This window comes from Rutilus rutilus (assembly GCF_951802725.1).
Source record: "Rutilus rutilus genome assembly, chromosome: 14".
Classification (NCBI taxonomy): Eukaryota; Metazoa; Chordata; class Actinopteri; order Cypriniformes; family Leuciscidae; genus Rutilus; species Rutilus rutilus.
In genome coordinates, this window is record NC_140219.1 from 25,270,814 (window position 1) to 25,296,603 (window position 25,790).

The 25,790-nt window shown below is 38.0% G+C and overlaps 1 protein-coding gene across 1 annotated transcript; it reads left to right on the forward strand.

Moving 5' to 3' along the window:
- Nucleotides 1-59: 59 nt before the first annotated feature.
- Nucleotides 60-25,298, forward strand: ssrp1a (structure specific recognition protein 1a). The gene is made up of 18 exons (XM_084430535.1): nucleotides 60-248; nucleotides 695-750; nucleotides 2,391-2,576; nucleotides 3,318-3,423; nucleotides 5,309-5,502; nucleotides 5,590-5,690; nucleotides 9,634-9,763; nucleotides 12,822-12,925; nucleotides 13,001-13,129; nucleotides 14,339-14,560; nucleotides 15,321-15,393; nucleotides 16,864-16,993; nucleotides 21,670-21,715; nucleotides 21,802-21,946; nucleotides 22,202-22,369; nucleotides 23,039-23,145; nucleotides 24,572-24,734; nucleotides 24,814-25,298. Exons 2-18 carry the CDS (start codon nucleotides 697-699, stop codon nucleotides 24,886-24,888), a joined length of 2,133 nt encoding a protein of 710 aa, XP_084286661.1. The 5' UTR covers nucleotides 60-248; nucleotides 695-696; the 3' UTR covers nucleotides 24,889-25,298.
- Nucleotides 25,299-25,790: the final 492 nt, after the last annotated feature.

The following is a 25,790-nucleotide window of genomic DNA, read 5'->3' on the forward strand; positions in this document are numbered from 1 at the left end:
TTTGTTTTTACGGTAAATATTTTCTGGAACATGAAAAACGTCGGGAACATGTGAGTGGGGAGTCATGGAAACGCGTGACCCTTCAACACTTCTTCCGGGTTACTGTCTTTCTTCAGAACCCGGAGGTTAGACGCGGGAAACCGGAGAATAGAAGAGCTTGATCATTGCAGTTATTTGTGTGTTTTCATCAAATTTCTTCAACACCGGGAAACACGCTTATACGTTCATAAAGTCGTTCTTCACCCAAAGTAAGTGCTAAGTACGTTTGTATAATGTAGTGATGATGATCTTAAATCAAGCCGGCTGAATGAATCTCGCCCGGTCCACATGTACAGCAGTGTGCGAACACTGGCGGTGTCCCCAAACACAGCGTGTTTCCTACATAGACAGCATGTTATGTCCTCATTAGCGCTTTCGAGTCCCCTGAAATGACCTCTAGAATTCAACCGGAGAAACACTAGCAACACACAATGCAGCTCGTGAAGAAGTGAATTAAAGCCTTCAGAGCAAGACTAACTGATATCAATCATTTCTTTATGAATGCGTGCTGAATTCGGAACCGCGTGTTAGTATACTACTCGTACTACTTTTTTAACCATATCTTTCTATGGTAGAAATAGTATGAGTAGTAACTTATACTAGTATGCGGTTCCTGTGTTATTGCTGTGTTGATATTAATACTTATATTTTACAGAGATGGGAGACACTCTGGAGTTCAATGACATCCATCAAGAGTCGAAGGGATCTTGGGTAGGTGACTTTAACTTTGACTCCAATATGGAGTTAAAAAAAAACAAAAACACACACAGCAACTAGCAAACATGAGAGTGACCCCTAGTGTCGCAGTTTGACCTTTCACCTCCACACCAGAAAATGGCTAACCCTAACCCCAACCCCAATAAAGCTTCATATTTGATACACTCGTTTCTAAGGCCTCTAAATTATCAACGTGATCATAACTTTGCTGAAAGATCTGTTGTACACAATCTACTGACGTCTGATTAATAGTTCATACTTTTTTTAGCATATAAAAGGCCTTTTAGTATAATTGTAACAATGCCCCTCTTTCAAGTTGTGTCTTTTAGCTGTGAAATCTTAAGAATAACATATTGTTAGTAGTATTTCAAGATGAACACTGAAGCAACTTTTGATTATCCAGATATCATTTTTTTTTTAAAAGCATGTTAAAATGTGAGTGTCAAATATGATACAACAGGCTTTTGGGGAACTTTTGTCAAAACTAAGATCAAAACTTTTTCACAAGATGTAAAATAAGTCTTTGATGTCCCCAGAGTGTGTATGTGAAGTTTTAGCTCAAAATGTCCCACAGATATTTTTATATAGCATGTTAAAATTGTCACTTTTTGAGGGTGAGCAAAAACGCACTGTTTTTGTGTCTGTCCCTTTAAATGCAAATGGCGGAGCTTCAGAGTGTCCTTTTTACCTCACACAGACATGCACTGAAAATTTCAAAAACTTTTAGCCTTTTGTGTTCAAACCGGAGTCAGACAATGAAGGAGAGACTCGAGAAGAAGTGACAACATGTAGAATACAACAGGACATTTCTGAATGGTTAGTTGATGAATTTATGTAGCTTATGTGTAGTTATCTTCTAGTCATTAGCATATTCTGTCATGATAATCTATAAATCGCATTCCCGGGGGCGGGGTTTATGTAAATTTTAGGGTTTGTGATGTCACTAACCCGGGAGGAATCCATAAAAAGCTATTTCTTCAAAAGCAAATATCTCTCTTTGCTTTGAACTTTGAGCGTTGTAACTTTGCAGATGTTGTTTATGCTCAAACAGCAACATTACACACTAACTACAGTTAGAAAAGTGAAATCATAATCAACCAGCCCTTTAAATATCATTTTACTAAGACATCTAAATAGTGACAACTGGTATTTATATGCATTTAATGAAAGTCTGCTATAGTGTTACAAAGTCCTCATTGAGTTATATTACAAGCTTCAACTATCAACAACAAATAGGATACAAAACATAAAACGCATGTGCAGATGGTTTTATATATATATATATATATATATATATATATATATATATATATATATATATATATTCTAAATGTTCCAAAAAATGAGTTTTCTCACTATTTCATATTTCAGGGTTAAAATCAATACACAGAAGTATGCATTGTGCAGTGTTGTATGCATTGAGAACTTGCATTGTTTACAGCAGTAATGTGCCCTTCCAAACATATCACGAGTTACACTCACTCAGAAACCTGCCAGCTTTGTCTTTAGATGGAAACATTTAAGAATGTACAGAAAATATGTAATATACAGGAGGTTATTTAATCATAGTAACGCATAGTGAATGATCTATAATTGCTCTCCGCACATTTCTTTCTGTTTGTGTCTGTTGTCAGAACGATGGCCGTCTGAGGTTCAGCAAGCAGTCTGTGGTCTATAAAAGCCATAAAACGGGGAAGGTGGACAGTATCCCGGGGCCTGAACTCTCTGCGGCGCAGTGGCGTCGGGTCTGCCTGGGTCACGGGATCAAACTGGTCACCAGCACTGGACACATCTACAAATACGACGGCTTCAAAGACACAGTGAGTGTGTTGGGCAAACAATAGTTGACCGATCAGAGCTGCATATCCATAAATGTAATGTGTCTTTTCTTCTGTGTCAAAGGAATGTGTGTGTAATTCAAGATGTTAAGGAATGCTTTTCTCCCGGGGTTAATCACTGGCCTCCAATATAATGGATTTGCTCTGTATGTGTGTGTTTGTATGAAGTCATTGTGTGTGTGTGTGTGTGTGGTGTTTATTATTAAGCAGTGTACCGTAACTCCGGAAGAATCTGTTACATGTAACATAGACAAAGTTGACATGAGTGTGTATTTGTTTGCTGTGTATTTAGATGTGGTGTTTAACAGCTAACTTTAAACCAGCTTCGTCATTGTCTTTACTTAGGGGAAAAAGGCAATATTTTGAGGATCAGGGAATGCTGGTTTGTGTAATGTTAAAGTGATGGGATTCTGTAGTCCAGTGCCAAGCTCATTAGCGCGCACACACACACACACACACACACACACCTGGTGGAGTGACATGTGGAAGCGATTGTGCAGTGCTGGATAAATAAACGGGCTGATTGAGCGTGCTCCGCATCAGCCTCCGGCCGGATTACACACACCTCCACCGTCCCAGTGGGCCGAGCGCCGCTGCCAACTCTCTTTATTAATGAACCCAGGGCTGGATGAGAAAGAGAGTCAGGGGAAGTGAGGCATTAACTCTGTTTATCTCTTCCTTCTCTTGCTCTCTCCTTCCTTTTTGCTTTCCTCCCCTCCGCAGGATTTTGAGAAACTCTCAGCGTTTTTTAAAGCGAACTACAAGTTGGAGTTGGCAGAGAAGGACATGTGTGTGAAGGGCTGGAATTGGGGCACCGCCAAATTTTCAGGTACACACTCCTATCTACACATGCTACTAGTAATTCATGAAATTAAAATTGTCTGATTTTCATATCCTCCTGGGACCCAGGAATAGACTTTTGTCCACTGTAGTGGACATTATATTTTAGTGAATTTCTCTGACATCATACATGTCACATGTCACAACCTGGGTGTCCTGTAAAGAGCACATTCAGGACTTTTCAGAGATACCAAATGTTTGGAGGTTTCACCATGAAAACAACTTATCCTTGGTCTTTAAAAATGTCTGACATTAATTTAGTGATCAAATGTAGGAAATATGATAATATATTGTAATTATAATTTAAATCGGACTACTTTTCAAATTGTATTTCATAAACCAACATCTCAGGAAAACGTGTTGGGGTTTCAAATCAAAACAAAAAAACGTTCTGTTACAGAACAGGATGTTGATTTCATACATGTCCAGTAGAGCACATCAGGACTTAAATCATGTTTATCAGGTATTTTGGGAGACACAACAAGAGAATATGGAAATAAATTATACATCAATATTCCTATGAAATATTAGATATTATTATTAAAATGTTGCTAATTATTACTCCAATTATTACACTTCTTTTTTCATTAAATGTTGCTCCAAGAACACATTATTGTGCACATTAGATACAGTGTACAGATACATTGCATTGAATTGGAATATTAATTTATGGCCATTTTACCCACAAATTGCAGAAAGTAAAATGCTGTATCAATTCATTCCGTTATATCTTTCATAACATAGTTGAGAATCATCTTTATACAAATTTTGGTTTAAAAAAAATCCTGAAACCCCAAAATTTGTTGGTGATTGAAAAAAAAAGGTGATTGTTTTTGCCTATACATATAATTTCATGTCATTTTATTTTTTTAAACAACTGAGTCCTGGTGTCCAATACAGAGGACATAGCATAACATATGAATAAAATATCATTTTTCAAAAATGTTATTTTACCATTTGTTTCTTATGCTCTAATCAATGTGATGACATGAAAAGAAACCAAATTCAAAAAACTTTTTTTTTCTGGGTCTCAGGAGGATATTATGGCTGATAACCGAATGTAACTGATAACTCAATGACTGATGTGAAAGTTCTATAATGTCAAATTTGTTGTTAAATTAGTATTTTTAACATGAAGATTTAGTGAGCATTGTGCAATTTAATATATAGTACTATAGATGGATACCAACAAGATCTACTGATGGTGATAAACTTATTGGCCAATAACAATATAGTACCTATATATTCCAATACACAACTCCACTATATGTTTATTTGGATTTTTCTAAACATATTCCCAATAAATATCACCTCGGGCATCAAATTATTCAACTATGCTGTAGAAAGGATGGTAAAAAAAAGTTTTTGAAAGTTAAATGTATTCATCAAGGATGTTCTTCTGAACTTTGCTCATCAACAAATCCTGGAAACCTGTGCTTGTGTTTCCATAAATATTGAGTAGTACAACTGTTTTCAACATTCATAATAATAAATGTTTCCTGATCATAAAATCATCATTTTAGAATGATTTCTGAAGGATCATGTGACACTGAAGACTGTGTAATGCTGCTGAAAATCCAGCTTTGCATCACAGGAATTAATTGCATATTAGAATATATTAAAACAGAAAACAAATCTTTTAAATTGTAATAATATTTCACAGTATTGCTGTTTTCAGTGTATTTTTTTTATCACATAAATCCAGGCCTGATTTGAGATTTCTCTCAAAAATCTTTCTTATCCCAAAGTTTTGAACAGTATGCAAAAAAAAAATCTGCTTTTAAGATAGTGAGACTGAAATAAAAGAGCTAGGCCAATCAAAAAGCACTAATGTTGCCATGGTTACTGATGTCTATGTGTGTGTGTGCGCTCAGGGTCTCTGCTGTCATTTGAGGTGAGCGAAAGTCCTGTCTTTGAGATCCCGCTGTCCAGCGTATCCCAGTGTGCAACGGGAAAGAACGAGGTGACGGTGGAGTTCCATCAGAACGATGATGCGGAGGTGTCACTCATGGAGGTCCGCTTCTATGTCCCGCCCAACACTGGAGACGACGGCACAGACCCCGTGGAGGTGCGTGTGTGTGTGAATGTGTTTGTCTCGGTCAGTGTGCGAGCAGCTGCTGTTGATGCTGATGATCTCACTCTCGTTCTGTCGCAGGCGTTCGCTCAGAATGTTCTCTCTAAGGCAGACGTCATCCAAGCTACTGGAGATGCCGTGTGTATCTTTAAAGAACTTCAGTGCCTTACGCCGAGAGGAAGGCAAGTTGTGTCTTTTGTTATGACCATACACATCTTTGGCCAGAATGGTTGACTAGTTGTGAAAGGGGTAGTTCATCCAAACATGAAACTCTCATTTTAATGTCATTCCAAGCTAGTGTTGTCACGATACTGGAAATTCCAACTTCGATACGATACTTTGAAAAATATCGATATTCGATACAATTTTCAATACCACAGGGAAAACTGCCATATATATTCTGCCATACAGATCATTTATCTCATAATGTTTTTGATAATTTGGGAATTTTTTGTAATCGCTTACACACACACACAGCTTTATTTGAATCGTTGAACTACATTTACAAGAAAAAGACAACAGTCAGTAGTAGGGATGCACCGATGTGAAAATTGTGGCCGATACCGATAACCGATATTAATATTGCTGTTATGGCCGATACCGATATTTACCGATGTCGATATCTCTGTATAGAAAACAAATTTTAATGATTATCAAATAAAGAGCTATTTTCCAAAACACTTTTTTTTTTTTTTTTTTTACTTTAGAAATGACTGATATTGGGCACCTTTACCTGTATGCATTGCAAAATATGTCACACATACGACACACATGCATTATATTGCATTGCATATAATGTGTGCTGGTCAACTTGTCTAAAATTAAGAAACCCTTAGAAAACAGAAAAAAAAAAAAAAACAGGAACATTGTGTACAATTTAAGATAATTAAGAATTTATTATTCCAATATCCAAATATGATACTAAATACCACAGGGAAAAGGACTTCTATTTGTGACGTGCTGTCTTTGCCTTTGAACAACAGGGCACGCATTAGCTGAATAAATGAATAACTGTTAATAAATGTTAACAGTTGACAATGAATAGACCGGAGTCCAATAATAGCATAACGAATCACTTATTCTAAAAATAATAACAAGTAGGCTAGACGAATCCGACATATGGGCTGTGTTAACAGTAAAACGTCCGTCATTTAACGAATTTTAAAAACACGGATGGATAATACAAAATGCTTTCTGACATTTTGATAGAAAAAAACAAAAACAAGCAAGAACAAAATTTTAACTTAGCCCGTCAATTTTTCATTTTACAATTATCTTCTCTCTCTGTGCGCGCGCGTCCGTGTTTGTGAGGGAGAGCTCGCGCAGCACTGATACAACGGTAGCCTACTTTTTAATCCATAAGTAACGAACGCGCTAGTTTTCATACAAAATAAATATGTAACATAATTAGGTAGGCTACTTTAGTTATTATTAACACAATAACGTAACACATGAAGGCTACGTTTCTCAACACTGAGAATGAATAAATAAACGCCTGTTTCTCCACTCGCGCTTATCAGTAATCCACAAATCACACATGCCGTCACTTTTGAGAAAAATCTAATTCGAACGGGTATCAAATATCATGCAATATATTCAAATATCTACGAGTCAAAAAACGATCAATCAAAAATGTGTCATGAAGAGGGAAAAAACATAACTGCGTTAACAATGTTACTGACGGGACAGTTCTCTGTTAAGCACGTCTGAACGCGGCACTAAAGACCGCTTTAAAACTTTCACAGAGACCTCAAACAGAAAGCACAAAGCCTGTCTTTAAATTTAATTTTGTTTTGTATTAATTGTATCTTAATTTTGATCAATGTTTAATCAAAAATAAATAAGAAGTAAATATTAGAAAATATTTAATCAGGACATGGAGGCAACGGCGCGTGAACTGAAGCGTGTCTCAAATGAACCGAAACCTACCTGCCTCACAAACCTAAGACATATATAGAAAGCTTGAAACATCTATTTTTAAACAGAACAATTCAAAACGAAAGAAAACAGACTGTTCTCTGCTTATGTCATCTGTATGAAATGTGTATTTCTCTCAGGCGTGTTCACTACTGCTAAGATCGTGAGTCGTCAACTTCATCTTCATCTTCAACTTCACGTCAAATATCGGCCTGTTCACATCGGCCCTATTTTGACATCGGAACGATACCGATGTGTAAAAAAATGACCATATCGGCCGATATTATATCGGCGGCCGATATATCGTGCACCCCTAGTCAGTAGTAAAATAAGAAAAAATAAATTGCAAACGATAGCACAAATAAATACAATAGAATAAAGAGACAAAATAAATAAACATGGCTTTAAGTTTTTCAGGTGGGTCTAACAGTAGTATTCAGGTAAGAAATACTAAAGAAATTTAATGAAGTAATCAAATGTAAAAATTAAATGCAGATTAATGCTTACAATTAAAGTTACAAAAGTGATTTTCTTTGTCTTTTGTTCTTTGATTAACATGACAGACAGCAACAGGTTTATTAGGCTTCTGTCACTTTAAAGGGGTCATATAATGCCATTTTTGTACAAGCTAATATGATTCTTTAGGGTATAAATTAAAAAGTTTGTAATATACTTTAATTAAAAATTCTCATTAGTATTGTAAGAAAACACTCATTTTACCTGGTCAAAAACAGCTCTGTTTTCAGCACGCCGTTTAAGTGCATGTGTCTTTAAATGATAATGAGCTTTGCTCACCCCGCCCCTCTGTTCTGTGCGTACACCGTTTGTTATAACCATAACACAATAACCATAACGCGTTATTCATTATAAACGTGGGATTATGAATTATATTGAGAACGTCGTATAAAGAAAACATGCCGTAATGTACCCTGAGTGTAAACAGCCGCATTCATCGTGAAGCGTGCAGCAAGCGATTTGCAAAGATTAATATAAATATTAATATAAAGGTTAATAAAACGTTACTCACTACTTCTTCTGGAGGTGCAGCAGGAACACGAATAGTTGGTACCGATCCTTTTTTCAGGAGCAGCTTCTTAGCAAAACCAGCTTTATACTGACCCTCGTTTATAAAGCAGTCTGGTGAAATGATTCGCGCAAACATGAAAGCATTGACGTTGTGGGGAATATTCCCTTCGAAAACAAAACTCAGCCACTGCATCTTCAGCGGTTCGGATTTAGGAACATCAAAATGACTGCTGTGTTCGTTATTGCACCCAAGAACAGAACACCACAATCGCTTAGACGCCATTCTGCTCATAGACAGTGCTCCAGCGTATGATGTACTATGATGATTGACAGCTCGCTCACGAGCGAGGGCGGGTCTGATTTGAAACACTGCTGTCAATCAACAATCGTGGGAGGGGCGTCCGACCGTGTGACGTCACACGGTTGAACGGCTTGATTAGAGACGGGAAAACATATAAGAAGATAAAAAAAAACACTGGATGGATTTGTATCATTTTATGATGGTTGTGTACAGACACTGCCAACACACATTTCAGTACAATCAACTTGTAAAAGTGCATGTACCATTATATGACCCCTTTAAGAGCTTATGCACGGATCCAATATACTGTTACGCAACGTGTTTTTTTGTTTTGTTTTGTTTTTTAACTACTTGTTCCAAAACTGACTGTATTTACCTGAATACTTGCAAGATGGGCATTTTGACATAATTTTGTATGTTAAAGCGCATTAAGCTACGAAAAAGGAGTCAGTTTTGTTCTCGTGAGCTGTATGAGCCAAATTTATGAGAGCGCCACTTATATAGATCAGTGGTGCATGCGCTTCTGGTGTGAGCGTGAAACCTGCGGGAATGAGCAAAATTATATGCAATGCAAGCACTATTTAACGGTAGCGAATGAGACGAGAGAGTGAGAGGAGGCTGGTGTGTGTCACTTCGTTGTCGGAGAGAAGAGAGAGTGAGAATGTGCAGTTTGGGATCGGTGTATTTGGTATTGGACTTCTCATGATGATCATAAGACTTGTGTTTTAGAAACATCATTATCCCTTTAAGGCTGACTGACTAGTCGATTTTGAATGTTGTTACACCTCGTCACCAAACGAAACTGCATTGCAACCATCTGGAGCTCTGCGTGTCTCCAAGTGATGCGCATGTATTTAAGTCTTTTAGTGTTTTTCTTTCAGGTATGATATTCGTATCTACCCCTCCTTCCTGCACCTGCATGGTAAGACTTTTGACTACAAGATCCCCTACACCACCGTACTGCGTCTCTTCCTGCTGCCGCACAAGGACCAGAGGCAGATGTTCTTTGTGGTGAGTTGTGTTTTTATGTGCTGCTCCCCACCACAGATAAATGAAACTCAACAATAGCTACATTAACTTGTCAAAATAATCCATTTATCAGATTGATGGAAAAAGCTTAATGTAAACATCGCAATTGATCTCGCTGAAATTTCAAACAGTTTGGAAGGGGCCGTGTTCATTTTAAATTAAAATAAACGTATGCAAGTTGAACAACTTCAGACTGTTTTTAGTCGACATTTATGTGATTAAAGTTGAGTGGGCGTTAACTAGTCGCTGATCAGGCAGTGTCTCTCTACTAAATAGTGAAGCTGTGGGTTTTAGTTACTAAGAAGTATATGCTAGAACTTTTCAGTTTCTTAGCTATTTTATTGATAAAGACAGAACAGTGTTGACAATACCTTTCTGCGCTACTGAATGATTCTGTGTGCTCATGATCTGCGTGTGATGTGCAAGCTTCTGTGTGTGTGTGCTTTACAATGCAGCAGCGCCTTTAGAGCAGCGAATAATTTGCGTGTACAATAAGCTCCAGATAGTATAATCAAACATATGTAGTGGAGCGCTCTCGGAGTATGCAGTTATTTGTCATTTTAACTGCTGGAAACAGAGTGTAAAAGTGGACTTCAAAGCTTTATCCTGTTGTGCCCTCTATAGGGCCATGATCAGCGACTAGTCGACGTCAAGCTTAAACCGTCATGGCAGAGCATTAAAGTGTGTGTGTGTGTTGCATGCATACATGCATACATGCATGCACATTAACAAACACAGATTAACAAATCTAGGTTTAGAATTCTAACCTGTGATTTAAAACCTCCATTTATGATTAATGGTCTTCGCTTGATGGTTTCACCATTGTAATTAAACAGCAACAATATTAAAGGTGCATTGCGCGAGAGTCTGAGTTTTCGCAGAACTACGCCCCCTCTGGCGGCAAGCGAAACTGCAACCAGAGGTGTGCACGCTCACGGACCACACGCACACGCACGCTTGCACGAGCTCGAGCTGGTCATAACCCAAGGAGCATCAGCCGCACAAATCTTTTGTTTACAATCATAATGTCTTCAGAGGTAATAAAGTTTTAAATCTGCAAGTAATTTAAAATATGTGAAAGGAAAGGCAATTGAGTAAATAACACACTTATGTGTGAGGGAAAAAATGGGGGTAGTAGAAAACTTCGTTTTTTATTCCCATCTATCTCCATGTTGAACTGTGTTATGTGTTTACTGTATCCACTTATGACTATTATTATGGAAACACGTTCATGAACAATATAAGTTATAACTTTGTAAAAGCTCAAAATTGTAATCATGATACCATACCATACACAGTCGGTCAACAAAGTACACCCAAATGTCTCAAGGTAATAAACAATCAAGTGGCACTATGACGTTACCATAAAAGCCAAACAGGCTAATCCGCCGAAGATTTGCGGGGGTTTAGCCTGTTTTATTGATCAGCTAAGTAGCATATTCCAATAGCAATACATCGTAATTAAGCAGTAATTTGCTCAAAATTTGTGTCTAAGTATCTAACTTATATATCAGCATTTTATATCACAATCATTCTGAACCTGATCACTGACAATGGTAAGTTAGTAAAACCTATTCCGATTGTACATTTATCTAGCTTACGCTAAAGCATTACACATTTTATGGATCGTCATTTATTGTCATTATTGGCCGTATCAGACATTAGAGAATGGGATATATCTTACCTTTTTATCAAGAAAAAAGCCAACTGAGGATCCCGTTTGAGCCCTAGAGCAGACCGGAGATCTCTCCATTTGTTGAAAGCCTTCCCTATGTTTACTCTCATCTTACCCCGACGCCTGTCTGACTCCAATTTGGACCTTTTGGTTGCACTAGACAAAAGTTCTCTTTTTTTTTTATCTTACGTGGAGTTTGCGTTGGTGTTTGAAATGAACTACAAGCCGGTCTCTTAGAATCCATTTTCTACGGAGAATGGCGGCGTCGGCGCATACACAAACCTGCCAGACATATGAGCGTGCCGTGAACGCGCATGACGTCACGCCCAGTCTCAGATTCCGACCCGAATCCCTCTTATTTATTTTACTGTACAGGATTATAGAGGCAATCGCAGTGATCAGAGAAGGGCTCAGTCAGCCCATCAGGCAATTGTTTAAGCATGTATGGGTTAGAAAACGGGTATTTTTAACATGAAAAGTTGCGCAATGCACCTTTAATGTTCCATTTCCTTTTCTATTGAGCACCAAAAACTCTGCTTGCCGACTCCAGGCTAGAAATCAACATCAATGTTTGTGATTGGCCACATTGATCAACGCTGCAAAAACATGTTGTAAATAGAAACCTTTGACGTTCTCCAGAGCACAAACAAGCTCACCTCATCATCACCTCTGCTGGCAATAATAAACATTCCTTTATTTTTTTCTTCGTCCGACACCGAGATGAGTGACGGATCTGCATCCCGGACTCGATAGCAGGCGCAAGCTCACTGCCCGCTCGATGCGCTTTCATTTTTATTTGTAATAAACACCTCTCTGAGATCTCTTGCCACACATAACATTTTTGTCTTTGTTCAATCAGCCACATATTTTATCTTGTAAATTAAAGTTATGGAGCAACAGGATTAAAGTTAATCTATCTTAAATGTAAATTAAATCAAAATGAAGGTTTAAATGTTAACCTGCTTAGTTTAAAGTTATTATTAGATAAACCTTGATTTAAGATTAATACTTTTTGGTGCAACCCACCCTTAAAATGTCTTAAATTTGATGTTAAATACTCAGCAAAAACCCAGTGCTCATGTAAATAAATGTCAATCAGATTGCACCATTTAGGGTTCATATAAACAGTACTTTCTGAACCTGATATCAGATTGGATTCATTCTGACTAGTGCATGTAAACGCACCTAATGTGTCCCAATGCTAAATAATGCATTGGTGCTGCTGCCACCTGCTGGTTAAATGTTGAATCACAGGTTTATTCATTATGGGCTCAGTAAATCTTAACAGATGCTTTGTGAAAAGGCTGCTTCATGGTTATTTAGTCGGTTTATTCTTGACCCAGTCTTGATCCTTTTATTTTCCAGATCAGTCTCGACCCGCCCATTAAGCAGGGTCAGACACGTTATCATTTCCTCATCCTCCTCTTCTCCAAAGATGAAGACCTCAGTCTTGCTCTCAACATGAACGAGTAAGTTCACTGGATTTTCTGTGTGTCTCTCAGATGATTAGCTCTGCTGATGGCATCTGTTTCTCTTCTCTCTAGGGATGAGGTGGAGAAGCGTTTTGATGGGAAGCTCAGTAAGAACATGTCTGGTCCGCTCTATGAGATTGTCAGCAGGGTCATGAAGGCTCTGGTCAACAGGAAGATCACAGTGCCTGGAAACTTCCAGGGGTAACGCTCACAAGCATTCTGTTTCTCATTAGGGGTGGACGATATTCTAGTATTATTTCTTTTGTGGTTGAGCAAAGCACAGCTGGATGTTAGGAGTTACTTTACAATCACTTTACATTTAAGGTCCTGATATACTCATGCTAAAGTTTTTTTGTTCTTCGCCTAGGTGTAAAGTTTTTTTTTTAAATGCGTTTTCAGCAGTATACAGTTAGCGAACATCAAGAGTGTCAGCCATAGCAATAGTGTAGGAGAGAAAGGTAGGGACACACCAAACCGACCCCATAGAACTAGCGCTGATGAAAGCAGACTATGTTGATGCCTTGCGTCGCAGGAAATAATCTGTGCTTGAACACACCGAAAGGACTTACAGGCGACTGTCACCTGTGTGCAAAGGAGATAACTGTCTATTTAAGCAGCTATATATTCGTCATTCAAAAAGGGAAAGCCAAACCAAGAGTGCAGATGTACAAACTATAAACAAAGCAGCGCTTGCTTAACGCTTTGAATATCACTCAGGCTGATCACGTTCTTTATTCCACTCCACTATTATGAAAATATTCACGCAGTGAAATGCTGACATAAAATTATAACGGCCTTCAGACTGTCTGACTTCTCTGCTTGCTTTCATCTCTTTTACTTGTTTGCTAAACTAAACAGCCAATCGGAGTTCTTTCTCATCGATGCTGAGTCTACATGTTGAATCGGCCCCCCCCCAAAAAACGACAGCGTCCTGCTAGAGCCAACGGTGCAGAACACTGAAGAAACTAATAGTATCTGCCACTATTTACAAGTATAAATTGCATCTAACTAGTATTTACACTTATTGCAAAGAAAATACTGCTCTTTTTACAGTTTAAATAGAATCTATTGTTAAGAAAATATGCTATTTTCACTTCGTGCAAATAGCCACTGCCTTATGACTTTATACAAAAGATTGCTTTAAAGCAATTAGCTTTACAGTATTAAACACGAAAAAACAGCGTCTCTTTCAATTAAAATTACAACTTCAATTTTTACTATAAAGTGGCCCTCCTTGCCTGACCTCATTACATATAGTAACAAAAAAATGTTTTGCCCAAAATGTTGTGATATACATTGCTTATATTGCCCACCCCTAGTTCTCATTCATAATAATGTGTCAAGATCAAATTTTGAAATGAAATGTCTTTACTGATGTCAGTCTTTATCTCTCTCTGTGTGTGTGTGTAGTCACTCCGGGTCTCAGTGTATAACGTGTGCGTATAAGGCGAGCTCAGGGCTGCTGTATCCTCTGGAAAGAGGCTTCATCTATGTGCACAAGCCACCGGTTCACCTGCGCTTCGAGGAGATCTCCTGCGTTAACTTCGCCAGAGGAACAACCACCACTCGCTCCTTTGACTTCGAAATAGAGACCAAGCAGAAAAACCAGTTCACCTTCAGCAACATTGAGAGGTAAACTACATTACCCACAAATCATCACACCTTGCCCTAGAAAACACAGACAGCAGTGTCCTTCATCTCTCAATCATAAGAGAGAATGTCTTTCTCAACATTTCTGCAATCTGCAGCAGCCTGTCCTAACCAGCAGCCAAATCACCCTGTAGCCCAAGACTGGTTGCCCACTGAAGCTAAGCAGGGTTGAGTCTGGTCAGTACCTGGATTGGAAACCTTCTGGGAAAGCCAGGTTACTGCTGGAAGAGGTGTTAGTGAGGCCAGTAGAGTGCGCTCACCCTGTGGTCCCTCAGTATAGTGATGGGGACACTATACTGTCAAAGATCACCGTCCTTCAGATGAGACGTTAAACCGAGGTCCTGACTCTCTGTGGTCATTAAAAATCCCAGGATGTCCTTCAAAAAAAAAAAAGGAGTTGGGGTGTAACTCCGGCATCCTGGCCAAATTTGCCCAGTGGCCTCTGTCCATCATGGCCTCCTAATCATCGCCCTTATATTCTAATTGGCCTCATCACTGTCTCCTCTCCACCAGTAAGCTGGTGTGTGGTGGGCGTTCTGGCGCAACATGGCTGCTGTCGCATCATCCAGGTGATGCTGCACATTAGTGGTGGTTGAGGAGATTCACCTTCCATATGTAAAGTGCTTTGAGTACCTAGAAAAGCGCTTTATAAATGTAACAAATTATTATTATTAACTAGGCATAAGCGTCAAGTCTTTCCAGTCCTCACAAATGATGATCACGTCTCTTCTGTCTTATGTAGGGAAGAATATGGAAAACTTTTCGACTTTGTCAATGCCAAGAAACTGAACATCAAGAACAGAGGATTTAAAGAGGTATGTTCTGTTGTTTCAAACATTCATTTCGGTTTGAGCCAAAATGCACAGAAGAATAATACACAGTCAGTCTGTGCATTATAATCAAAATGAATTGCACTACAGGTAAAAAATTGTCTATGCATTTGCTGTATGGAAAAAGTCAAGCCTTCTTAATGCAAATTATATTTAGAGCAAGAATCAAGAGTCTATCTAAAAATACATCTTTTCTACACAGTTTTTCACTAAATCAACGAAGGAAATTATTTTGACTTAAACTACCGTTTAAAAGATTAGGATCTGCAAGCTTTTTTTCTGCAAAGGATTGTAGCTTTTATTCTGCAAGGGCACATTAATTTATCAAAAGGGGCACTAAAAACATTGTTTCAAAACATTATTTTCCATAATATTTTTGTTAACCTTTCGATTAATCAAAGAATCCTGAAAAATGTATCAGTTTCCACAAAAACATTTTTTTTCCGACATTAATAACTTGAGCAGCAGATCATCATATTAGAATGATTTCTGAAGGATCATGTGACACTGCGGACTGGAGTAATGATGCTGTAAATTCAGCTTTGCCATCACAAGAATAAATTACATTTTAAAATATATTAAAATACTAAACGGTTGTTTTAAATTGTATTAAAACAGCATTTGAACACCATTATAACGCATACATTTTGTATGAGTGTGGCTTCTTCTGTTCCTCCATGCTTTCAAACCGGCGCTTGAGTGTGAGACGTCATATATCTGCAGTGGTGGCATATTGGCACTTTGTTCAGAGCAGAAATGCAATTAAAGCATTTACATGCCTTGTAATGCAATTAAATCAGCGGTAACCATAACTGCTACTCTGCTTAATCACTATATTGTTATTATGAGTTAACTTGATCACAGTACTGCTTTAATCACATTATAAAGTGAATGGAAACAACCTGTGATGTGAATTGATTCACGTGAACTGAAACGGTATAAAACAATTGATTTGCGGAAATGTTACATCCATTAAAATCAGCACATTATTCGCAGTATAATTTAATATAGAAATATAGAGTAAATATTTGACATGTGGCCCAGCCTTAATGCGCAGTATCTATTTTTCATTTCGTGATTTTCTTTTTTCCTTGAGTTTGAGCTTGTTCTGATTGTGTTAGTGATCATGTTTTGTTCCAAAAGTCATTTGAGTTATAATTTAATAAGTCATGTTAGGAGCTTTTTCTCTGGGCACACCCAAATGTACATGTATGCAGCGTTAACGTATGGATGAATGCGCAGTACGAAACTGGTTTTAACTAAATAAACAATCCATTCTGTTGATGGATTTGCACTCTTGGGAATAAGCAGGAAGAGCGTTTGAACCTCTAATTCTATGTGTGTGTTTATACTAAAGTGCCCACACTTTCACTACATTAACTTCCTATGGACAGCAGCAGCATACCCAGTAATGTGTTGATTCACATGATTTATTGAACTGTTTGTGTGTGGTAGGGCATGAAAGGAGCTGAAGGCTACAGTGACTCTGATGAAGACCAGCATGATGCATACTTGGAGAGGATGAAACAAGAGGGCAAGATCAGAGAGGAGGGAGACGGCAGCGATGACTCCGAGGGCGATAGCGGTAATGACACACCTCAACTAAAACACAAAATGCCAACTTTATTTTTCAATACATTAAATGGGTGCTTAAACTTGAGAAAATATTGCTTGTGATCATCAGTTGGTAAAACTAAATATGAGTATTTTATTTTTCTATTACATTTTAATTTTTTTCTCAAAGAAGAGACGAGACCAAAATGTGGCTATTAATAAAATGGGTAACAGCATTCTAGCAAAAAAATCTACATGAAAACATCAAAATTGAACAAATTTGAGAGAGAGAAAAAGTAATGGGTAAGAGGGTTGCAAATTAAGCCAGCACTCAGTAGGTGCTACATTTTGGGACTAAATATTGTTTTGCAGTTCACCCGAAAATGGAAATTCTGTCGTCATTTACTCGCCCTCATGTTGTTCCATACCTGTATGAATTTGTTCTTCCATTGAACACAAAAGAAGATATTTTGATGAATGACGATAACCAAACAGTTGATGGACCCCATTGACTTCCATAGTATATTTTTCCATTGTTAGGGGTTAACAGTTTAGGACCCAAGGACCAGATGTTTGAAAGAAGACCCAGAGTCAGAATTATGAAAAATTTAAAGAAACATTTTACTGGAGATAGTTTGCAGTTTCATCAGCAGAAGTCAGCTTCAAGACTCACACAGGACTCCGTAGGCCGCCCCGCTTACAGTTACAAAGATCACAGCAGTTATACCATTTCCAAGGTCTAAGCTACGTCATTGCTTACAGGTTGAATGATTCTCATTGGCTAAGAAATAGATAAACATAGTAATTTTCCACACATATACAGATAGACTGAAGCATATCTCTATAGATTATGCGGCTGACACTCAGACCCTGAAGTCAGGCACGTCGTGACCTTCCAGGTCGCAGATTTGGGTTGCTGGGTGCCAGCATGTCCCGAACAACAACTCAGTCAATCTCCGACAATGCCAGTGGTTCCTTAACCTGTAAGCAAGAAGACTAACACACACACCGACACACATCTTTTCCAAGGTTGGATTTGGCCAGGCTCTAACTATAAACAGGAGAATCCTCTCAAAACATCAAGATAATACGTTCTTTCTCTCAGGATAGGACACTTTAGTCTAAATGGAAAATATAGGCTTTAACTGACAAGTGGTCCCTTAACTATAGACTTCAATGACCCCTATATGTTTTAACATGTTGAAGACCTTTCTCAAACACAAAACAAGTCCCCATTTCATTTCTGGAAGCCAGGATAAATAGGCAAGCACTGTTACTGCATTCAGATATCAAATACAGACATTAAAGAATACATGAAAAGAACATTTCAGTAATCACACTGGTAACTTCTATAACAAAGTAAAATCTCCAGAGAAGTCATTCAGCTTATTTGATATTTAGAAGGAAAAATATTGATTAATACCTTGATGATAATCACTCATTACATATACATTGAAGCAGCAGTGGATTCCAATCCACCCCCTTCACCATACTATGGAAGTCAGTGGGGTCCATCAACTGTTTGGAATATCATCTTTTGTAACCCTTTAACTTATTTCCTATAAATTCAAACAAATATGTAAAGAAAATTATTTGTTTAATCTTATTTCTTATGGTAACTGGGTTGAAGGTTGAGCTTGACGAATGCAGTCAACACTGCAATTGTATAAATGTTAACTGATTGAGATTTACTTGTCTTCCCTTTATGCTGTAAAATAAATATAATATTTATATATTTATATATAAATATATATAGTGAGGATAAGTATTTTAACACTATATAATAACACTATTTAACACTATATAATATAATATTTAATACAATATAAGTATTTTAACACCCTGCTATTTTGCAAGTTCTCCCACTTGGAAATCATGGAGGGGTCTGAAATTGTCATCGTAGGTGCATGTCCACTGTGAGAGACATAATCTAAAAAAAAAAAATCCAGAAATCACAATGTATGATTTTTTAACTATTTATTTGTATGATACAGCTGCAAATAAGTATTTGAACACCTGAGAAGATCAATGTTAATATTTGGTACAATAGCCTTTGTTTGCAATTACAGAGGTCAAACGTTTCCTGTAGTTTTTCACCAGGTTTGCACACACTGCAGGAGGGATTTTGGCCCACTCCCCCACACAGATCTTCTCTAGATCAGTCAGGTTTCTGGGCTGTCGCTGAGAAACACGGAGTTTGAGCTCCCTCCAAAGATTCTCTATTGGGTTTAGGTCTGGAGACTGGCTAGGCCACGCCAGAACCTTGATATGCTTCTTACAGAGCCACTCCTTGGTTATCCTGGCTGTGTGCTTCGGGTCATTGTCATGTTGGAAGACCCAACCTCAATCCATCTTCAATGCTCTAACTGAGGGAAGGAGGTTGTTCCCCAAAATCTTGAAATACATGGCCCCGGTCATCCTCTCCTTAATACAGTGCAGTCGCTCTGTCCCATGTGCAGAAAAACACCCCCAAAGCATGATGCTACCACCCCCATGCTTCACAGTAGGGATGGTGTTCTTGGGATGGTACTCATCATTCTTCTTCCTCCAAACACGTTTAGTGGAATTATGACCAAAAAGTTCTATTTTGGTCTCATCTGACCACATGACTTTCTCCCATTACTCCTCTGGATCATCCAAATGGTCATTGGCAAACTTAAGACGGGCCTTGACATGTGCTGGTTTAAGCAGGGGAACCTTCCGTGCCATGCATGATTTCAAACCATGACGTCTTATTGTATTACCAACAGTAACCTTGGAAACGGTGGTCCCAGCTCTTTTCAGGTCATTGACCAGCTCCTCCCGTATAGTTCTGGGCTGATTTCTCACCTTTCTTAGGATCATTGAGACCCCACGAGGTGAGATCTTGCATGGAGCCCCAGTCCGAGGGAGATTGACAGTCATGTTTAGCTTCTTCCATTTTCTAATGATTGCTCCAACAGTGGACCTTTTTTCACCAAGCTGCTTGGCAATTTCCCCGTAGCCCTTTCCAGCCTTGTGGAGGTGTACAATTTTGTCTCTAGTGTCTTTGGACAGCTCTTTGGTCTTGGCCATGTTAGTAGTTGGATTCTTACTGATTGTATGGGGTGGACAGGTGTCTTTATGCAGCTAACGACCTCAAACAGGTGCATCTAATTTAGGATAATAATTGGAGTGGAGGTGGACATTTTAAAGGCAGACTAACAGGTCTTTGAGGGTCAGAATTCTAGCTGATAGACAGGTGTTCAAATACTTATTTGCAGCTGTATCATACAAATAAATAGTTAAAAAATCATATATTGTGATTTCTGGATTTTTTTTTTAGATTATGTCTCTCACAGTGGACATGCACCTACGATGACAATTTCAGACCCCTCCATGATTTCCAAGTGGGAGAACTTGCAAAATAGCAGGGTGTTCAAATACTTATTTTCCTCACTATATATATATGTGTGTGTGTGTGTGTGTGTGTGTGTGTGTGTGTGTGTGTGTGTGTGTATGTATCCATTAGTCGACTAGAAGAGGTTTGGTCGACCAAAGTTTTATTAGTTGGTAAGTCGCAGGAAAAAAAACTCAGGAAATCAGATCATTAACGGCAGGAAATCCAAACATCCGCCTATCATTAATCGACCTCAAATATGGCTTATCACTTAAACATGTAAGTAGTAACAACTTTACAAGTCTGCTTGCTCTAATGTTAACCTAGATAAATGTGCGCTATAAATAGGCACATAAATGTTTGTTTTTGCGGAGAGCGCGCTTGCTGCATGATGTGTAGGCGCCGGCGCGATCACATTTAACTTAAAATACTCCATTTTTTGGTCTTACAGTTAAGAGTAATGCAAACTGTAAAGGTTTTACTTTTATTTCTGTAAACTCAAACAATAACAACAAAGCGTGGTTTTGTAAAATAATGAAAACAATCAGGATGCGTTTTCTGTTCTGTCTCATTGAACCCAAACTCAGTGTATACTTGCCTCACAGACATGAGAAATATATCTATAGAAAGCTTGAAATGTCTTTTAAATTAACTAATTTAAGTGGAAACCAATAATGTAATCCATATGAAACGTGCATATAGGCTACTACTGCGGAGATGACAAGTCAGCATCATTGACTTAATCTCTACAGCCGAAAACACAGAAAACATGATCAATTAATTATTAAAAATGATTAAAAGAACGACTACTAGTTGACTAGAAAAATCTTTAGTCGAGGGCCGCCCTAATGCACCCACACACATACATACATGCATACATACATACATACATACATACATACATACATACATACATACATACATACATGTATATGAGTAATGAGTAGTTTTATATTTCTCCATTGTTTTTAATTAAATGATGTTGTCTGCAATGCTTCATGGGATTGTTCCATCTAACACTAAAGTCGATAAGTCTTGGACCTTTGTATTTTTGTCCAACTTTCAAATACTCTTTGCTTAAAATCCAAGTTTGTAATGTTAAGATTCACCTTGTTGCTGCTTGGCTTTGTTTGTGACTTAAAAAGTTTGAACTGAGACTTTTAAAAACAAATACAAGAAATGAATGGAAAAAAATACCACTGAAAAAGTGGGCGGGCACTAATGTGCTATTTCAATAAAATATAAATATTTTCAAATACAAAATGAAATCATGCTCAACTCAAATTGTAAGTTGTAAGTGGAATATGTTGAATTGTGTATAGTAGTTAATATCTAATATCTTCCTGTAGATGAGTCTTTCAACCCTGGAGAAGAGGATGACGACGTCCCAGAAGAGTAAGGGATTTTAAACTTTTCTTTTCTTGATTTTTAGATGATTTGTCAATCTTTCACTCTAATAATATAATGTCACGTGTGTGCAGGTATGACAGTAACGCTTCAGCGAGCGCCAGCGAGGGAGAGGACGGCGACAGTGAAGATGAAGGAAAGAAGAAGAAAGTTGAAAAGAAGCCCAAGAAAGTGGAGAAAGTGGTGAAAGAGAAGAAAGAGAGAAAACCACGGAGAGAGGTCTTGGACCTTTTTTTTTGCAATATCAATATTTACATTAAATATCAGTATGTCTTAAAGAGTAAAGATGCACAGTGGTGCTTTTGACACCATGCCTGTTTGTTCTTGTCTGGTAAAACTGCGCACGATAAACATCACTGTGAAAAACCTTAATACATTTACTGGCATCTGTTCAACAGTTCAGAAAACGAAACCCACGTTACCCCAACTTGTGCACTTTTATTAAACCTCACTTCCTCTCTCTGTGGCGAACAGAAAAAGGTGAAAGACGCAGGTGCTCCTAAGAGGCCGATGAGCGCTTACATGCTGTGGCTGAACGGCAACAGAGAACGCATCAAGAGTGAGAATCCTGGGATATCAGTTACTGAAATCTCCAAGAAGGCTGGAGAGATGTGGAAGCAGCTGGGCAAAGACCGGAAAGAGGTCAGCCTCATTAACATCACACACCAATAACCAGGAAGTCTTCACAATCCCTATTAAGGAAAAATTATTTGAAAAGCTATATAATAATTACATTGCTATATCAGTGTAAAGATACAATGCTGCATTAAAGCCAGACTATATTATGCCTGTTCTGACCCACCTCAACCCCTAGTATTAAAATATACTGTTTTAAATGCAAACAGTCTGTGTAAAAAACACCCAAATGCCACTTCAGAAGCGCTTCTGTGCCACCTTTGGAGTGAAAATGTGATGAGATTCGATTTTTAGGAAAATGGCAGTCAACATCCAGTACGCAAATATTACAGTGCCATTATTGGTGGTCATATTAAAACATTAGTTTCTTAAAATGTATTGCACAACCCTGACTTCCAGGCAGATGTGTTGAATCAAAAACACATTGTTTATGGACTTTAGTTCTGTGGCAAATTCGATGTTTTATGCATGGGGACTAGTTTTCAGGAAAAATTGCTTTCTTTCCTGCATATGCAGAGTGACTGCTGCACCACTGAATACATTATTAGCCACTTACTAAATCATTTGTCTGTGGTTTGTTTCATTGGTCTGCAGACGGATGATTGAAGCATAAACTACTGATGCTGTGTTATAGAGTCAGTGTGTTTAGCTAAATGTCTCTTGTGTGTTTCGCAGGAGTGGGACAAAAAAGCAGAAGAGGCCAAGAAACAATACGTAAAAGCCATGAAGGAGTACAAAGAGAGTGGCGGGGGAGCGGCAGCGGCAGCGGCATCTGTTACTAAGTGAGCCGACTATCTCCAAATCTCAAACACGCACTTTGTTAGTGTGCAAAAATGCTTTTTAAGATCTAAAATGATTCTGTGTATTGTATATCATTTATCAGGGTTCTCAAGTTTGATCAAAAGCTTGGAGTGAGATCACATGCGGTTAGGGGAGGAGCCCTAATGGAGCCCCGCACCCGTCTGTCCGTCCCCGCCCCCCAATTTTACCCATTGTTCATAATTAACCAGCACAAATTTAAATTATAACAATTGGTAAATCTGATAAATGACAGAGCAATTCATCACATCAAATATACTCTTTAATGTTATATTTCAAAATTACAAATATACAAAAATTACAAAAATATAACAAATTGCTCCAAACAGTTTGGAAAAACATCTTTTTGCATTTTTAATGTGTCTAGTCGTAATGGTATAATGATTTATTGTGTGGTGGGACATTGTGAACAAATGACATAGAGTATTAAGGTGTGTGTGTGTGTGTGTGTGTGTACACAAGAGTACACACTCCAGCTTATGAAATGTGTTTTGTGTTGTAAGTGTTTGTTGCACATTTTGATGCCTTGATAACATTTATATATTTAATGTTCTAACCTAAAAATGTTAGACGAGCTTTCTTTCTTCCAACTTAACTTCTCCATCACGACGTGTGTTCGCGTGATGTTGTTGGTTACTTAGTAACTAACGAACGTACGGCGGCCGAGAATTTTCCGTCAACTTCCGTGTGTTCGCGCCTATGGTTCGCGCATCTATGTAACGAACGCAATCTGGCCGAGATACGTGCTGGCGGCAGGAAACTTCACTTTGTGTGCCTGCGCCTCGTATACAACGTTATATATAAAGCTTGCAGGACAACTTGGTTGGCATTGCCTTTTCAGCGTGAGAAATACACGGTGTGGCGTGTGAGCGTGTGAACTGGTTGAATTGCGTGTGTCTCACGGCCAATGCGTGAGACTTGAGAACCCTGCATTTATATACACTAGATATTAAATTTTAACACAAAGAACTCACCAGATTAATCATACATTACCATTCAAAAGTTTGGGGTCCTTTTTTTTATATGCTCATCAACGCTGCATATATATGATGTACGTATTGTGAAATATTACAATAATTATTGTTCTAATATGCTGATCTGTTGCTCAAGAAACATTTCTTATTATCAATGTGTGCTGCGTAATATTTTTGCGGACACCGATACATTTTCTGGATTCTTTGATGAACAGAAAGTTCAAAAGAACAGCATTTATGTGAGAGAAATCTTCTTAAAAATTCTTAACGTCTCTCTTTACTCTCTCGCTTGATCAGTTTAATGTGTTCTTGGTGAATAAAAGTGTTAATTTAAGAAAATCAACTTTGTTCTTTTGAAATGAGTGTTACTTGCAGCTCTGCTTTATATTGACACAGTCATTGCTTCTGCTTTTAGGGAAAAGAAAAAGAAAGGAGGGAAGGTGGAAGCTAAGAAAAGGAGTGTAGCGGAAAAGGAGAAAAAGAAAGAAGGTGGAAACGAGAGCTTTAAGAGCAAAGAGTTCATCTCCAGCGAGGAGAGCTCATCCGAGTCTGACCACGGCAGAAGCAGCAAACGCAAGGTGTGTGAATGATGCGTTTCCTCTTGGGTTTATCAGGTAATTAGATTTGCATTCATTTAACCCGTCTAATCTGTTGCAGGCTTCTGATGATGATGATGAGGAAGAGGAAGCCGCCTCCACACCAGCCAGCTCAGAGGAGTCAGGATCTGACTGATGTCACACTGACGGCACAAAGACATTTCCACATCTCAGGTTTCACAAATGAATAATGGACCAAGACTCTCTGCTCCCATGCTGTTTGCGCTCCACGCACATTGTTTCACATATTTTTTCCATTCAGACTGAGAACTTGGAAATAGTCCGGTAACATTTTTCCCTCCTTTGAGAGTGACGCCAGAAACTCTCCGGTTTTTATTTTATTTTATTTTTCTCCGGTTTTGGTAGACTGTCATCATTCAGGGAAGTGTGGATAGACCTACTTGTAGAGGATTTTCTATTTTTTGCCTTTTTTCAAAATGGAAAGACTGCACTTCAGTAAATGTTTTGTTTATTTCATTACCATGTTTTGTATTTTTAGCTATCAAATTGTTAATCACTGTTTTGCAATAAAAGTTCAGTGAGTGATTAAGTGTGTGTGTGTGGTTCAAGTATACCCTACATATAAAAAAATGTCATTTTCTATTCTGCAGGTGAAGACCTTCTGTGTCTGGCTTGTTCAGGCGGTGTGAAGTCAATGGTCTGAAAAACTATTCAGTGAAATCTTCACAAATGAACAACTTTTATGAATTTTTAAGACTAAGTTACAAAGATTACAGGGGATACATATATCACACAGAAAACACTTAGGAAACCAAGATACGAAACTTTAAGAAGAGCAAGGCAATAAAAAAAAAATTATCAACAGATTTCATGAACAAATAGAGTCATAAAATAACTTTAATTGACGCAAAATCACTGACTTTACATTTATGCAGAGGTATTATACATTTTATTAACATTTGGCCACAGTGCGTTTGCAGTTTTAACCTATCGTTAAGTTTAGTAACGATATCCCAAAGCTAGTCCCAAATCAAAAACAGTACATTACATTATTAGATGAAAGCTAAACGTTGGCTA